At 49.0% G+C, this 18,319-nt stretch overlaps 1 protein-coding gene across 4 annotated transcripts in view; it reads left to right on the top strand.

The window, feature by feature from the left end:
• KIF27 (kinesin family member 27) overlaps window positions 1-18,319 on the top strand; it is a 76,517-nt gene that overhangs the window by 38,178 nt on the left and 20,020 nt on the right. For all 4 annotated transcript variants that reach the window (XM_056524049.1, XM_056524022.1, XM_056524039.1 and 1 more), the window contains one exon: window positions 175-288. In XM_056524049.1, coding sequence (XP_056380024.1) covers window positions 175-288 — 114 coding nt within the window. The remainder of the gene's footprint in view (window positions 1-174; window positions 289-18,319) is intronic.

Raw genomic sequence — 18,319 nt, 5'->3', positions numbered from 1 at the left:
TATGCCTGTAATCCTGGTGAATAGCCCTATCTAGCCATGTGTTTATTTACACCACTGTTTTCCTGCTGAGAAGTCCACTTTAAACAGAAAAAGCAATAAATCATAGATAAAAGTACATTACTGTCTTTCATGTGTATATTATATAGATATGAGGTTTTTTTTTTCTGCTGTCAGGAGCTCCAACTGAAGAATGAGCAACAACAGAAGATGCTGAGGCAAAAAAGTGAAGAAATTGCCACCATTAGACGTCAGAGGAGTACTTCAAGTATTCCAGACCAGCTTCAGCTAGTGAGTGCTTCCTTAACATTTGTATATTGCTTTATATTTAGGGGACTACTGTCTTAGAGACTGGAACATCCGAGTCGAATAATGTGGGAAACAATATCCTACTGATTAATTTAACTTTAGACTCGTACACAAGGGTACAGAGCTTGTAGAGCAGAGCACAGAGGCTGTATGGCTCCTTTACACAGCTGTGTGGCCTCTGCGCACTTTCAGAAATTTTGTTAGGTTGTTCCTGCTTGGTGTGGGAAGGTGTTAAAGGGAATCTGTCAATTCTTTATTGTGTTTAAACCTGAAGTGTCATCAAGGAGGCATTGCTGAGCCGCAACGTGCACTACTCTCTCCCCCACCCCTCCCTACCTGATTAATTGATGTACTGGGCTTGGCTTCCAGTCAGTGATGTCACTATAGGGGTCACAAAGGTTGCGACTAGGCCCCTAACCACACTTAAATGCAGCACTAAGGGTATAGGCGGCACCTGTGAGAGTGGGGAAAAGAAACTCGTAATGCTCCTTCATCTCTTCTGCTGTGCAAGCACTCGCTGAGGGAGCAACAGTGTGCAGCTTCTGTCTTTTAATCTGAGATTCACTCTTTCTACTACTGACAGGCAGCACTGCTGAAGAATTGCTGCCCACCTCCCTGTCAGACTCACTGGCTTGTATATCCTTCAGGACAATGGACAGAAAAACTTTCTTCCCAAGTGTGGGGATGCTGTTTTGCAGCTCCTCTCAACACAGTGAAGAAAGTGATCCAGCTGTCACACACAGCATGGCAAAACCAACTCCTCTTGAATCCGTGCACTTTCTTCTCCATGATACTCGAGCAAAAATGAGGCTGAAGTAAGCACAGAATTTAAACTTAACCCCTTAAGGACCCAGCCAATTTTCAGTGTAGGACCCGGCCATTTTTTCCACATCGGACCACTGTCACTTTAAGGCTGGGTTCACATCACGTTTTTGCCATACTGTTTTCAATCAGTTTTTCTAAAGAAAACCGTATGACAAAAAAACGGATGGAACAGTATGGAAAAAGTAAACCGTATGCGTTTTTAAACAGTATACTGTTTTTAAAAGTGCATACAGTTCCGTCAGTTTTTATAGAAAAAAAACCCATACGTTTTTGAAAATTTTGTCCATTTTTAATGGGAGGGGTCTTGGGTGGGGACTTTAGGATTCAAGTGCGCATGTGCAAAGTAAAAACGTATAAATTTTTCCTGTATGGAACCGTATACATGTGCGTTTCCCATTGACGTCCATGTTAAAAAAACTTATGCGGTTGCAGTACGGTTTTTAAACCGGAGACAAAATCGTGGTCAACCACGGTTTTGACTCCGGTTTAAAAACCGTACTGCAACCGCATGCGTTTTTTTTAACATGGATGTCAATGGGAAAAGCACATGTATACGGTTCCATACAGGAAAAACTTATACGTTTTTACTTTGCACATGCGCATTTGATTCCTAAAGTCCCCACCCAAGACCCCTCCCATTAAAAATGGACAAAATTTTCAAAAACGTATGGTTTTTTTTTTCTATAAAAACTGACGGAACTGTATGCACTATTAAAAAAAAGTATACTGTTTAAAAACGCATACGGTTTACTTTTTTCCATACTGTTCCATCCGTTTTTTTGCCATACGGTTTTCTTTAGAAAAACGGATTGAAAACAGTATGGCAAAAGCGTGATGTGAACCCAGCCTAAGCATTCATAACTCTGGGATGCTTTTACCTTTCATTCTGATTCCGAGATCCTTTTTTTCATGACATATTCTACTTTATGTTGGTGGTAACATTTTGTCAATACTTGCATCATTTCTTGGTGAAAAATTCCAAAATTTGATGAAAAAATTGAAAATTTTGCAATGTTTTTTTAAACGTTGAAGCTCTCTGCTTATAAGGAAAATGAATATTCCAAATAAATTATATATTGATTCACATATACAATATGTCTACTTTATGTTGGCATCATAAAGTAGACATGTTTTTACTTTTGGAAGACATCAGAGGGCTTCAAAGTATAGCAGCAATTTTTCAAAATCGAAATTTTTCAGGGACAAGTTCAGTTTTGAAGTGGATTTGAAGGGCCTTCTTATTAGAAATACTCCATAAATGACCCCATTATAAAAACTGCACCCCTCAAAGTATTCAAAAGGTTTGTTAACCTTTTAGGTGTTTCACAGGAATAGCAGCAAATTGAAGGAGAAAATTCAAAATCTTCATTTTTTTTTACACTGGCATGTTCTTGTAGACCCAGTTTTTGAATTTTTACAAGGGGTAAAAGGAGAGAAATCTTCCTAAAATGTGTAACCCAATTTCTCTATCGGCTCCATTGGGGGACACAGACCGTGGGTGTATGCTGCTGTCTCTAGGAGGTGTGACACTATGGTAATAAAAAAAGTCGGCTCCTCCCATCAGGATACACCCACCTTCAGGCTCTGAGCTAATCAGTTTAAGCTTAGTGTCTGAAGAAGGTGGACATGGTCTGGAATTCTCCAGACCAGGTCTTCTGATTTTTTGTTTTCCTAGTATAGGGACGTGTTAGTTTTTTTATTCCCTTTTCTTTTCTGTTTTCTGGTGGGGACTCAAGGACTCCGGTTCCCTTTTTCCCTATTGCGAGTAAGGGGGCACAGACATTGTGTATATGCGCTGTTCACCCCCCCTTGCCAACGGTCAGCGCCTGGGTTGGTACCTCATGGGTCCGGGTCCCCCTATTTCCCTGCTCGCCTTGCTCGCGCATAGCAGCCAGGCGTGATGCAGGTAACTAAAGCTGACTGAAGACTTCACTGAAGACTCCATTAGGTAAGATCTTCTGACCGAGGTAAGTACTTTCCTCCCTTTTCTCCTTAGGTACGGACTTGCAACCTCTGGAGCCCCCCTGTTTTTGGCCCACCTTTCAGGTTATGGGGCTGGCTTATACAGGGGCTGCACTTTTATTCTGGGGAGCAGTGGCATCTCAGGGGGCATGTAATCTATGAACGTCAGGAGTGTCAGGGTTTGGGGATCTCCACAGCCGACCTACCGGCAGTTAGGGATCTGGCAGCATTGTTAGACAGTAGTACAAGAGATGCAGGCAGCGGGCCCTTCACGGACTGCAAAAACAAAAGCTACAAAATGCCTCCGGTAAGTGATGTCTCGGCAGTGGAGATTTTCCTGGACTTGGAATTACGTGACTTAGCTTTTGTGGATCCGTCCCCACCATATTCCACCCGAAAATGAACAAGGGTCGAACAAGAGGCCCTAAGACCGTTGCAGGAATGCAACATTGTACCTCATCACGGTGCACACCGCTTACTATATACTGTGACACCTCCCGAGCCGGCATCCATCTCTTCATATTCATATCCACACTTACACTGACAGTGCCGGCGCACGATCACACACTTACCCTGTGTGCATCCAGCGCTCGGCACGTCAGTGCTGTCATACTCGGTACCTATCTCCGCCCCTCTGGCTCCTATTGGTTAGCCACTACCACAAGCCTCCTCCCCTTGGCAACGCATCCTTCATGCCGGCTCCTATGTTGTTAGTATCCTTCGCTGTGCAGCGGCAGGATGTTGACATCTGGAGACCGGATGTCAACAGTAACATCGCGGCTTTATCTCTAATATATTAACTACACTTTCCACATTTTGTAGTAGTCCTTGGCTCACATATACAATGTACTCTGTATGAACATGTCTGTATATTTATGTTTATTATACTTTTATTATCTTATATATTGTTTCTATGTACCTGATGTGATGTCATTGTTTGGCCCCGCCTCCTTTTGTTTTTTGGCGCCATTTGTTAGTGTATTTAAACTCTATCTGTACTTTTATCCTGCACACTGATCTGAGGAAGGGGGTGGCTCCCCCGAAACGCGTCATCTGTGTACTTCATTGTCCTCTTATGCTCTAATAAACCACTCCAGTGTTTTTTACCAATACCTCTGGTTGGCATCTACATTACTCTGGAACTAGCAGCGCCTCTGTAAGGGTCAAATTTTCCTTCTTCGTCTCCACTCCTTATGGACGAGGACCTCAAGGAGGCTGTGGGCCCATACCCTCAGATTACTTACAGAAGAGGGAGGAATATTGGGGACATACTTACACATAGTCACTTGGCTCCTTGCAGGGAGGGCGGAGGCACCTGGCTGGACCATAGAAAACCAAAGGGTAGCTACAAATGTGGTACGTGTAAAGCATGTAAACACATGCCAACCACTAAAAGTGTCACTAATGAACACACCGGAAAAATATATATCATCCAGGACTTTATTAACTGCAATACTAGAGCAGTCATTTACCTGGCCAGGTGTAGCTGCCCCTCCATTTATGTGGGTAAGATCATCAGGGATCTCAAGAAACGGGTCCTAGAACATCTGGGAGACATCAGGCATAACAGGGACAAACCCCTCATCAGGCATATAAACACCATCCATCAGGGGAGTACTAGCGGTTTGTTCTTCTGTGGGTTAGAAAAAGTACAACTCTCTCCGAGGGGGGGTGACCTGGACAGGTCACTACTACAGAGGGAGTGCCGCTGGATTTACAATCTGGATAGCCTAGCACCGAGGGGATTAAACAAACAGCTTAACTTTGCCTGTTTCCTGGATTAGAGACAGGACAGGCTATTATCAACAGGGGAGAGGAAATGGGGGAGGTGCGCTTAGGGACAATTGGACGGGCAATGAGGTAGTTAGGGAGGATCGTGGGATCTCTTCAGGAGGTAGGAGCCCGCCTTTATACTAGGGATCTATAGGGTATGGCAGGCTAGGTTCCAGTGTGGGACCGCACTTTTTAGAGCGGCCACCCCACCTAGGATTAGGGCATAGATGAATGTTTTTTTCTAGGGGCAATTAGGGTATGCCCCCCCCCTCTCTGATATCTCCCCCCCCCCCCCCTTCCCTCCCCAACCCTGGTTTGTTGAGGCAGGTTAGGGCTAGTACTAATTTTCCGTACAAGAGCGCAGACCTCCCCCCCCCAACCTTCTTTTCTTCAATTATTCGTTTTTTCAATTTTTCATTATCTTTTTTCAGTATCTCTGCTAATACTAGGATTGGGTGTACCACCTATATGCCGCGGGTCATCATCTTGGAAATCCACGGCATACTCCTAGGATACCATATTATATATTTACTCATTGTTATCTAATATTATATCTTGATTTGCAGCGATACATATAGCCCTAATTTTTAGAATTTATCACCATTTCTCAAGTATGTGAGCCTCCTGTTATCCTAAAACTGTCAGGTTTGGAGCATAAAATCTGTTGATCACCTCTGTCAATACAGCCATGCAAATACCTTCATTCCGTAATGTACGCAGCGCTAACAGTCGGCGCATTCGCGGTATAGTGGTTTTTCCCCGGCTGCCGGTGTGAGGTGGTTTTTTTGCGCCCCCGTAGATCCATGCGTCCGCTCCTCCCCCAGCTCTCCGAACATTTCCGAAGCTAGAACTGGGGGAGGGCAGAGCAAGGGGAGGGAGGAGGTTCACGCCCCCTCCCTCATCTCCCCTCCCTGAGCTCGGCTGGACGCAGATCTCTACGGCATGCCCCCTCCCTGAGGATATAGATCGCCACGGCAGGTCCCCTCCCTCATCTCCCCTCCCTGAGGACGTAGGGAAGGGATCTGCCATGGAGATTTACGTCCTCAGGGAGGGGAGATGAGGGAGGCGACCGGCCGTGGAGATTTACGTCCTCAGGGAGGGGGCGTGCCGTAGAGATCTGCGTCCAGCCGAGCTCAGGGAGGGGAGATGAGGGAGGGGGCGTGAACCTCCTCCCTCCCCTTGCTCTGCCCTCCCCAGCTCTAGCTTCGGAAATGTTCGGAGAGCTGGGGGAGGAGCGGACGCATGGATCTACGGGGGCGCAAAAAAACACCTCACACCGGGTTACCATGGCAGCGGGGATGCTCCCTCACAACAGTGCCTGGGGAGCGGCTTCCACAGCCGTGACGCCACTGTCCTGCGCCGCTCAGATATGGCGAGCGCACGTGCGTGATGTCAGATGCCACCCGGCTACTGACTATATAGCAGCCGGAGTTAATACGCCCCCCTGTCTGCCATTGCAGCAGGGTAGAGAGGATCATTATACCTCCAACGAAACTGTGAGTAAAGGATTGATCGGAGGGCCCGGTGTTTTGTTAACCTGGGCCCCTGGTCCCCGGACGTATACTTTATTCTATCACTTCCTAGGTACAGCTACAACATTGATATATACATTTTCTATACAGGTGTGGAAGCAACAGCGGCGGGCATATTCCGCCTTTCAGAGACGTGCCAACAAGGGCACCTGTCCATATTTTTGCTTTTCCTTTACTGCACAGGTATTTTATTTTGAATATAGAGACCTAGAGAGGTAAGTTACCTAGAGAGGTAAGTTCAGTAATATCTGTACCCTTGTTCATGATATTTAGAGATTCTCTGGTGTCTGGTATTGTGCCAAGGGACTGGCGCAAGGCTAATGTGGTACCAATCTTCAAGAAGGGCTCTAGGTCTTCGCCAGGCAATTATAGACCGGTAAGTCTAACGTGCATTGTGGGTAAATTGTTTGAAGGACTTATAAGGGATTACATACAGGAATACATAGGGGATAATAGTATTATAAGTGATAGCCAGCATGGGTTTACTAAGGATAGAAGTTGTCAAACCAATCTTAATTTGCTTTTATGAAGAGGTGAGTAGAAGCCTTGACAGAGGAATGGCTGTGGATATAGTGTTTCTGGATTTTGCCAAAGCGTTTGATACTGTCCCTCACAGACATCTGACAGGTAAGTTAAGGTCCTTGGGCTTGGAAACTTTAGTTTGTAACTGGATTGAACACTGGCTCATGGATCGTACCCAGAGAGTGGTGGTAAATGATTCGTACTCTGATTGGTCCCCGGTTATTAGTGGTGTACCCCAAGGTTCAGTACTGGGCCCGCTGCTGTTTAATTTATTTATCAATGATATAGAGGATGGTATTAACAGCTCTGTTTCTATCTTTGCAGATGACACCAAGCTTTGTAGCACGGTACAGTCTATAGAGGATGTGTATAGGTTACAAGATGACTTGGATAGACTAAGTGTCTGGGCATCCACTTGGCAAATGAGGTTCAATGTGGATAAATGTAAAGTTATGCATCTGGGTACTAATAACCTGCATGCATCGTATGTCTTAGGGGGGATTAAACTGTCAGAGTCACTGGTAGAGAAGGATCTGGGTGTACTTGTAGATCACAGACTACAAAATAGCATGCAATGTCAGGCTGCTGCTTCCAAAGCCGGCAGGATATTGTCATGTATAAAAAGAGGCATGGACTCGAGGGGCAGGGACATAATACTCCCCCTTTATAAAGCATTGGTATGGCCTCACCTGGAATATGCTGTTCAGTTTTGGTCGCCTGTTCATAAAAGGGACACTGCGGAGTTGGAAAGGGTGCAGAGACGCGCGACTAAACTAATATGGGGCATGGAACATCTTAGCTATGAGGAGCGATTAAAGGAGTTACAATTGTTTAGTCTTGAGAAGAGACGTTTAAGGGGGGATATGATAAACGTATATAAGTATATAAATGGCCCATACAAAAAATATGGAGAAAAACTGTTCCAGGTTAAACCCCCCCAAAGGACGAGGGGGCACTCCCTCCGTCTGGAGAAGAAAAGGTTTAGTCTAAAGGGGCGGCACGCCTTCTTTACCGTGAGGACTGGGAATTTATGGAACGGTCTACCTCAGGAACTGGTCACAGCAGGAACAATTAACAGCTTTAAAGCAGGGTTAGATACATTCCTGGAACAAAATAACATTAATGCTTATGCAGAATTATAAAACTACATCCCTTTCCCTTATCCCCTTACATCCTTCCCTTCAATCCCCTGGTTGGACTTGATGGACGTATGTCTTTTTTCAACCATACTAACTATGAGAATATGGGTTAAAATTTGTCCTATTACAGGTGTGGCTACCAGACCCATTATACTGTGCCTATATTCTTTTTCTTTACGGGTTGGCGACCGTCCGGATATTGGCACCAGGCACCTGACAAATTAGGTGCATTAGGCTAGGTGTGACCAGGATCGGTCCCCTGTGACGCTTACACAGTTTCTCTTATTACTTTGCATGCGTTAACTGGGGGTATAACTAACGCAGATACATAGCTCTACTTACATAAAGATATTGTAAACAAGATGCCTCTTTATCAATTTTTATTACTCTTTACAGCTCACCCCCCAGCGGTTTCCCCCCTGAAAAAGTCACAAATAACAGTGTGACAGAAACGCGTTGGGTGTTGTGGGGGTACTATTGTGAGCAACAATTGTTGGTGCTATATGTGCCTGAACAATGGTCATCACAGGACCATATTGAAAGCTCAGGATCCATATTGCTTCCATAGGGTCCTTGCGGACTCTAGTAACTAGAGCACTGTAACCATCAACTTCACACCTATATTTATTTGAGGTTACTATTTGGCATTTACTATTCATTTACTATTCATCGCCGGCTTACTCTCACTTCTCCGGCAGCGCCTTTATATGCTGCTGACAGCCGCGGCGCTGGTACGGGCCGGACGCTCTCAGCGCTGGCTTACTTTCACTTTCTCCGGCAGTCTCTATTTCCCCGAGCGCATATGCGGTTGATATGTGCGCTCGGGACGAGGAGCAGGCGCCATTACAGCTTCTTCTTGGCAGTCTATAGCTCCGCCCACAGGGCGGTCTGAGCTCTTCAGAGGCGCGAGGTAGCCTCCAATCAGCGCCGTGGGCGCGAATTTCAGTTAGGAGGGGCTAATTAGTTAGTGCCTCTGCTTCAGGCACGCCCCTCTCTCCCTATTGGCTGGCACTCTAGCTGCACGGAGCCGAGTTCTCCTCACTGCAGCTGCCTGGGGACACAGATTTGGGTGAGAAAGTTCCTGTCTTTTTTCTCATTATGTCCGTACCCAGAGCTGTTCCTCCCTCTAAAAAGAAACCTGGAATGTCAGTGACTTATTTTGTCTGTAAGCACTGTAATACCAAGATGCCTGGCTCTGCTGAGCCCACTTGCCCTGCCTGCTCCACTGCTCTCCCAGACCCCCCGATACCCCCTGATGCCCTTTCGATTCCGGTGGATTCAGCCACTCCACCAGCCTGGGTTTCTTCCCTGACCCAGTATATGGCTGACTTCACCCAAGTCTCCCGTTCGGTGGCTGAGGCCTCCCGGGAAGTGGTGTCCGCCTTGTGGGGGTCTTCCTTGTGCAGGGCCTCTGAGAGGGCCCGCTCATCGTCTCCACATACTTCACACTCTCACAAGCGTACTAGGGGTGCCTCGTCTGACTCTTCCATTGAGTCTTCAGATAGACGTGGGCATTCCCCTCGTGGGTCCCGCCCCCCCTGTCATCTGGGCACAAACGTCACTCCTCTGGAGGACGTTCTCGGAGTCGCCGCTCTGCCACGCCACGGGGGGCGTACCCGGTCAGGGTCGCTCCCCTCCAGGACTGCCACTACTCGTTCACATTCTCCTGGTGAACTGGTGGACGAGGCTTCCGAGCCGGCATCTGACTCAGAGGGCCGCTCGGATTCAGTTGAAACGGTGAACTCATTGGTGACAGCCATAAGAGACACCTTTCCCTCAGAGGACCCAGGATCTTCAAATGTCACTCCAGGAGTATCCTTTCATCGTGCTAAGCCAGCACCTCAAAGGTTCAGCTCTCACGCTGACTTTGACGACATTCTGGAATCTGCATGGAAACATCCAGACAAGAGGTTCCCGGGAATCAAGACGATTCAAGAACGTTATCCATTTGACAAGGACTTTGTCACTAAGGTGGTTTCCCCTCCCTCTGTGGATCCACCAATCTCCCGGATCTCTAAGGCGACTACACTGCCACTGGCAGATGCTGCTGCCTTCAAAGATTCCACGGACAAGAAGGTAGAATCCTTAGCGAAGTTTGCTTCTGAAGCAGCTGGCTCTTCTCTTCTTCCCATCTTCGCCTTGACACGGGTGTCCAAGGCCCTGTCGGAGTGGTGCCAAAAGCTCCATCAGGATATCTTAGCGGGATCCCCCCCAGAGGATCTATCTGCCCTGGCTCTCCAATGCTCTAAATCTGGGGGCTTCCTGTGCGCAGCTTCCATGCAGTCAGCCCGTTGTACTGCCTTTGCTGTGGGTCACCTAGCTGCTCTCCGCCGCTCTATGTGGCTTAAAGCTTGGAATGCAGATGCCGCTTCCAAAAGGTCTCTCACTGTGCTTCATTTTACTGGTGGCCGTCCTTTTGGCAAGCGCCTTGATCAGATTATCTCTGAGGCGACGGGAGGTAAGAGTTCCTTGTTGCCTCAAAATAAGGCTCGCTCTACTTCCCAAAGGAAGTCCTCTTCCTTTCGGACCTTTGGCTCCAGCAAAGGGTCCGGGCAGGCGCCTTCACGGGACAAGAAGGCTCCCTCGTTCCGGGCGCGCCCGTCTTGGAAGTCGGACTCCAACCGGTCCGGCTGTTTTGCGCCCAAATCAAGCAACCGCAAACCCACTTCTGCATGAAGTGAGGCCCCCACCCGTGTTTTTTTCTCGGATGGGAGGTCGTCTCTTACTTTGTCGAGACATCTGGACTTCACACATTCAGGACTCTTGGGTCAGGGACGTGGTGTCCAACGGTTACCGAATCGAATTCGCCTCCCTTCCGGGGGATCGCTCTTTTCGATCCCGGGCCCCCCGGTCGCCTTCTCTAGCGAAGCAATTTCGAGAGGCTCTCCAGTCTCTGCTTCTCCAGGGGGTTATCGTTCCCGTTCCTCCAGGGGAACGGTTCTGGGGTTTCTATTTCAATCTTTTTGTGGTTCCCAAGAAGGACGGTTCTGTGCGACCAATCCTAGACCTCAAGCGTCTCAGCCGTCATCATCTTCGGAATCTCTCCGTTCGGTGGTGGCGTCCCTGGAACAAGGGAAGTTTCTTTCATCGGTGGACATCAAGGATGCCTACCTCCATGTGTCAATATTTCCAGGCCATCCTCGGTACCTCCGCTTTGCGGTTCCGGAGGGGCATTTTCAATTCGTAGCCCTCCCCTTCGGTCTGGCCTCGGCTCCTCGGGTCTTTACCAAGATCCTTCCGCCAGTGATGGGCCTGTTACGGTCGAGGGGAGTCTCGGTGATACCCTACCTGGACGACCTTCTCATCAAGGCTCCAACCAGAGCCCAGACTCTGGAGGATGTGGACGTCACTCTCAACACTCTGGATCGCTTCGGGTGGATGGTCAACCGGGACAAGTCAGTCCTCTGTCCTACCCAGTCTCTAACCTTCTTGGGACTTCGCTTCGACACGGCCTCTGCCCGAATTTGCCTCCCGCCGGACAAACGTCTGGCACTTCTGTCGGGGTCCTGCTCCCTTCGGACCCAGGTCTCAGTCCCCATCCGCACTTGTATGAAAGTCCTGGGTCGGATGGTGGCAACTATGGAGGCCTTACCCTTTGCCCAGTTTCATTACTGCCCCCTTCAACTGGCAATTCTCTCTCGATGGGACAGGTCTCCTCTGTCCCTCGATCGTCAGATTGTTCTCCCTCGCAGGGTCCGTCAGTCTCTGCTCTGGTGGCTCTGCTCCCCCCTTCTTCTCCAAGGGCGGTCATTTCTTCCCCTTCACTGGCAGGTAGTTACAACGGATGCCAGCCTGTCGGGCTGGGGCGGTGTGTTCAGGGATTGGACGGTTCAGGGACTCTGGTCTCCCCGAGACCCTTCTTCCAATAAACATATTGGAATTACGGGTGATTCCTCTTTGCCTTCTTCATTGGGAGTCCCGGCTTCAGTCCTGTCCAGTCCGCGTCCAGTCGGACAACGCCACGGCCGTGGCGTACATAAATCGACAAGGCGGCACTCGCAGCTCGGCAGCCATGGCCGAGGTGACCAAGATTCTCATCTGGGCGGAAAGCAAGTCCCGGGACCCTCAGGCTCTAGCCGTGAGCGCCCTAGTGATTGCTTGGGCGGGGTTTGCCCTACCCTATCTGTTCCCTCCCCTTCCGCTCCTTCCCAGGGTTCTGAGGAAGCTCAAAACATAGGGCGTCCCCGCCATTCTGGTAGCTCCAGATTTGCCCCGAAGGTCGTGGTACGCCGACGTAGTCAGGCTCCTGCACGACGCTCCACTGCGCCTTCCGCTCCGTCCGGACCTGCTCTCTCGGGGTCCTCTTTGCCACCCCAATTTACAGTCGCTGCATTTGACAGCGTGGCGGTTGAGACCGCGGTTTTAAGGGCCGCGGGTTCTCTTCCCAAGTCATTCACACCATGCTCAGGGCTCGTAAGCCCTCCTCCGCAAGAATTTACCACCGTACTTGGCGTCTTATTTTCGTTGGTGTGAAGCTCAGGATTTATCCCCTGTAACCTTCTCGATTCCCCGTCTTCTCTCCTTTTTGCAGTCGGGTTTGCAACTGGGGTTGTCTCTCACTTCCCTTAAAGGTCAGGTTTCGGCCCTTGCTATTCTTTTCCAGCGGCCCTTGGCTTCTATTCTCATGTCCGGACCTTCCTTCAAGGAGTGGCGCATGCTGTTCCTCCTTATCGGTCACCCTCTCCCCCTTGGGACTTGAATTTGGTTCTCAGTGCCCTCCAGGGTGAACCCTTTGAGCCCCTTAGAGAGGTGTCTCTCTGCCTCCTTTCTTGGAAAGTGGCGTTTCTTGTTGCTATCACCTCCATCCGGAGGGTGTCTGAATTGGCAGCTATCTCCTGCCTTTCTCCGTTTCTGGTGATCCACCAGGACAAGGTTGTTCTCCGGCCAGATTCTTCCTTTTTGCCTAAGGTGGTTTCGGCCTTTCATCTCAATGAGGACATTGTCCTCCCGTCTTTTTGTCCTGCTCCTTCTCATCTTAAGGAGCGCTTACTACACAAGCTGGATGTAGTTCGGGCTGTTCGGTCTCATCTCTCCATCACTTCTTCGTTTCGTCAATGTGATTCCTTTTTCGTCCTTACGGAAGGTCGTCGTAAGGGACAACCTGCTTCCAAGGCCACCATTTCTCGGTGGATTTGGTCCGCCATTTTGGAAGCCTATCGCTGTAAGGGGAAGATTCCTCCTTTCAGGGTTGTGGCTCATTCTTCCCGTTCTGTTGGGGCATCCTGGGCTCTCCAGAATAGAGCCTCGGCCTCGCAGATTTGCAAGGCGGCTACTTGGTCGTCTTTGCACACTTTCTCGAGGTTCTACCGAGTTCATACCTTCGCATCGGCTGATGCTAGTCAGGGTCGTAAAGTATTGCAGGCGGCAGTGGTTTGGCCATCTGCCTGACTGTTTATCTGCCCACCCAAGGGACGGCTTTGGTACGTCCCACGGTCTGTGTCCCCTAATGGAGCCGATAGAGAAAAGGAGATTTTTGTTTACTTACCGTAAAATCTCTTTCTCGGAGGATCCATTGGGGGACACAGCTCCCGCCCTTTTGGGGGTTTCCTTTGGTTCTCTGTCCGAGGGTGTGTTCAGTTATGTTTTTTTTCTTCTGGTTCTTGGACAGTTTGGGGTTTTTTCTTTGACCTGTTGGTCTCCTCCTATTGCTCTGGAACTTAAACTGATTAGCTCAGGGCCTGAAGGCGGGTATATCCTGCTGGGAGGAGCCGACTATTTTTATTACGTTAGTGTCACACCTCCTAGAGACAGCAGCATACACCCACAGTCTGTGTCCCCCAATGGATCCTCCGAGAAAGAGATTTTACGGTAAGTAAACAAAAATCTCCTTTTTCCGGTTCACCGGAGACCCGTATGACCCGGAATTGCCGCAAATCGTGAATTCATTTGCGCTGGGTGCCTGCTGATCGATATCAGCAGTCGCCCCGGTCCCAGCCCGGCGTGCGGCGGCGACCGGAATTCCCAAGGGCGTACAGGTACCTTAACTACCAGGGAGCCAGGGCGTACCCATACACCCTGGGTCATTAAGGGGTTAAAGAGATACTCCGGTACCACAGTTTTATGGTTATCTAGCGTGCTTGTAGTGTGTTTAGCACTTTTGTAATACAAATGTTATACATCTGTCCACAGCATATCTGTTTTTTACTAACCTCTTTTCTGTGATGGAAGTTCAGTAGTTTTTCTGTTTGCTTTTGATTGTTGTCCACACCTGCGGCCATGTTTGTTCACTGTTGTGGACAAGACATCAGTGCTGCAGGCGTTGCTGTTTTTTTTTTTTTCTCTTTCAATGTTTTTGCCCCTTTTCCACACCCCTGTAATGAATATTCATTGAATTGTTGCAGGAGGATGGATGTCTCCTCCCTCTGTCAGCCTGCCCTGTGCCCGGCTCACAATGTACTGAATACCCTGTATCAGCGCTGTGGCTGACATGTAACCTCTTCCCCGCCATTGGGACCGTGTGCCCGGGGGCGGGGGGAATCATGATAGCCGATTCCCCCCGCCCCCGGGCACACGGTCCCAATGGCGGACATGTAACCTCTTCCCCGCCATTGGGACCGTGTGCCCGGGGGCGGGGGGAATCGGCTATCATGATTCCCCCCGCGGGCGCCCGGTCCCCATTATTAACATGTATTAGTAACATGTCAGCTGCAGCGCTATCATGATTTCCCCCCCCCCCCCCCACGGGCGCGCTTCTCACCCCACAGTCCCCACATCAGGGAATTAATGAATTGCCAGCCGGCTCCTTACATGACAGTGCACTCAGCCTATCAACGGCCGAGGCGGACATCGCTGCAGCCGGTGATATGCTGACAGCTCTGTGACAGCATGAGGATCGCAGCAGAGGACCATGAAGCTGTTGCCGTAGCAACGGGGGAACGCAGGAAGGGAAGTCAAAGTTTATTTTGTTTATTTTTGCAGCCCGGGCACAGGAATATGTCAAATTCATTAGTACAGATGTCCTTTAACTGTGAGCCGCAGCAGTGCTGTACATTCTCCCCACGTCGGGGAATTAATGATTTGTTAGCGCGAGCGCAGGGCTTCTGATCAGAGAACAGAAGCTGATCAGAAGCCCTGCGCCTGTGGGGAGAATGTACAGCACTGCTGCAGATCACAGTTAACCCTTGCAGGGACATTGCTTGGGGGGTTCAGGAAGCAGAGCAGCGCCCAGGTTTCACATATGACTAATTCCCCGATGTGGGGACAGCGCGCTGCGGATGACAATTCATTAATTCCCTGACATGAATAGAATGGCTCACAGTCAACCTGGGGACATTGCTTTTGGGCGGGGGGGGGGGGGGGGGGGATAGAAGCAGAGCCGCGCCCGCAGGTCACATATGATCAGATCCCCCCGCTGACCATTCATTCCCTGTGGGGACTGTGGGGTGAGAAGCTGAAAGTGAGGGTGGGGGTGGGATTAGTGTACTAATGTGCACGGCGGGGAAGGGGAGTGCTAAAGGGGGGAAAGCCAGCCACAAACAGTGCTGGGCGGCAACGCAAAACAAGTTGGGCAGGGCACTGAAAGAGGAGACAGGCTACAAGGCATGTAGTTTCTAAAACAAAGGACACACTTGCGCAAAAAAAGGAAAAGAAAGACAAACAAAGAACAAGCACAAGACCAGAGATAACAAGAAAACTCACCTGCAAGGGTAAGTAGAAAATGAAAAAACTCATTGGCATCAAAGTGTACCCCTTTACATTAGTTCCTTCAGTACTGCTAGGCTGTTACATGTATAACATCCCTGCATGTGATATCTATAACATCCCGCATCACACTGCCGTGTGCAGGGGGAAACCTGTGCCCAGGACATCCAGAGAGCACAGGAAACATCCGCACAGCCAGGGAAAATTTCAGGAAAACCCAGGTATTTCCTCCAGTGTCTGGCGTGTTGTGCAGTGTATTTGGGGCATAAGCACAGCTACTGTCAGATTTCATGTAGTGTGACATAGAGTAACTGTTTAAGTTTCTCATGTTACTCATTTTTCATTTACTGACTGGTCAGACAGCGAAGATGATGTTGTCATGGAGTAGTGGAGACCATGGACGGCAGACCTCATATGAGTTCATTAACCCCTTGCTCACACTTTATTTTGTCCTTTTTCACCTTTTATCATTCCTTTATTTCTTGGTCCCCTTTCTTGTATACTTTTCTATCTCTTTTCTAATTTTTCCCCTACCTCTATTCCACTCTACTTACATACCTTCTGCAAACCGTTCCATTTCCATTTGGTCGTTGATAAAGATAAAGCAGTAGGTGTTCTCTGACGCTATATGTGGTTGTGGTGACCATTATTGCCTGTGATTCACTGCTAATTGAATAGGAGGATTATGGGGGCGTGGCCTGGCTGCCGGACTGAATGGTCACGCACTAGCTGAGCGCCGTGAGTTAATGCCCTAAAAAGCGACTGAATCAGCATTGTTCCAAAGAAAAATCATACCCACAGGCGTGGGAATCGATGGACATCATGCCTGCCCGAAAAAAGAAGGTGACCAAGCACACATCTTTGGCGAATTTCTCCCAGCGGCGGCCTCCCTCCCAAGATGGCGCCGATGATACACAGGCCCCGGACTCACTGCGCGAATGGCAGCCGCGCACCTCAGCTATCGCCTACAGACGCTTTGGATCCGGAGCTGCACGCTGCTCACCTTATATACTCTGCAGAGCTGCCGACCTCCGCTCCTCCGTCCCCGGGCGCCTAACTAAGGCACAGCACACAGGTACCGCTCGCTGCCCCTGTCTCCAGCCTCTCTCCTGCTCCATGGGTGGCGGGAATGCCGCCCTGCAGCCCTTCAGTGTCGCAGCAGACTCACAGCTCCCCACAGCATACGCTCCTGCCCCAAACTAACAGGGGAGCACCTGCATCTCCCACAGTAGAGGAGAATGAGTTACAGAGAATTGCAGTGACTGATCAAGCAGTGACAGACACACAAATGAAACATATGCTGCTTACTTTGCAAAAGTCCTTCAGGAGGGACATAGGAAATATGATTAACCCACTACAAGCTGCAGTGGATGGGCACTAGAGTTCATCATATTGAAGCAAAATTCGGAGAATTTGCAGAATCCCATAATGAAGTCACCGATTTAGAGGATCGCAGTAGGCGCAATAACATTAAGCTAAGGGGGTACCCGAATCTGTGGCAGCTGCTGACATCCCCTCCTATGTACGCTCCCTCATTCAAGCCATCTTATCCTCATGCTCCCCTCAGGAACTGGAAATTGACTGGGCCCACCGTGTACCCCGGCCCAAAAACCTTGATGACTCAGTTCCCCGGGACATTTTGGCGAGGGTACACTTTTTCTTCATAAAAGAAAAAATTATGAACTTTGCGCGCCTTAATGACGGGCTGCCAGCCCCATATCACCATGTTGCTATCTATTCTGACCTCTCTGCAGCTACCTTGCAACTAAGATGAGCTTTACAGCCAGTGACTACAGCACTACGCTCTGCTAAGATTCAATACTGTTGGGGGTATCCGGTCCGCCTTCTAATCAGACATGAAGAGATGACCCATGTTGTTCGCACTCCAGAAGAGGGAGTGGCGCTGCTCCGTAAATGGAACCTGTCTACAGACTTGGACACGGATTTATCTCTCCCATCGTTGCGCAAGGTGCATGATGACTGGGCTACTGTTCGTTGACTTGGAAACAAAAAAGGTCATTTTCATGATGGGCTGTTTGGCTCTGAACTTTGGTCCGGCTTCGGCATGGACATTACCCCCACTCAGGAAGATAGGCTTCGGCCTTCACCTGCTATATCCTTTCTTGGTTTATTAGTTTATTGGTTTGTGTGTTTATATGTTTGCTGAGGTGGCGTACTACTTGTTCTGCACGATCTGTCCACGGATTGTTGACCTGGGCGTGCTGTCTGGGAGGCGCCTTTGGTTGCCCCCCTATTTTTCATTGGCAACTGCTGTTATGCTTTTTTTACTGCTTTATGGTAATTAAATTGGTCAGTGTTAATGTGAACGGTCTAAATAGCCCCCACAAACGTGCATATTTTTGGAGAGAGGCGATCTCACCAGGAGCTGATGTAGTAAGTGCTCAGGAAACACACCTCCTTGACAAAGATGCTTTTAGATTGAAACATCCAATGTTCCCTCACATATTCCACTCACATCATAAAACTAAATCCAGAGGGGTGATATTCGCGGTTAAGAATTCGGTAGCCTTTGCTGTAACTAATCTAGTTAGTGACCCTCAGGGAAGACATATCATCCTCTCATGCATGCTTAATAACCAGCCTTACACTTTAGTAGCC

Source organism: Hyla sarda, chromosome 1 (assembly GCF_029499605.1).
Source record: "Hyla sarda isolate aHylSar1 chromosome 1, aHylSar1.hap1, whole genome shotgun sequence".
Classification (NCBI taxonomy): Eukaryota; Metazoa; Chordata; class Amphibia; order Anura; family Hylidae; genus Hyla; species Hyla sarda.
Note: the sequence above shows the minus strand (reverse complement) of the source record. Positions and strands in the feature narration are given on the sequence as shown.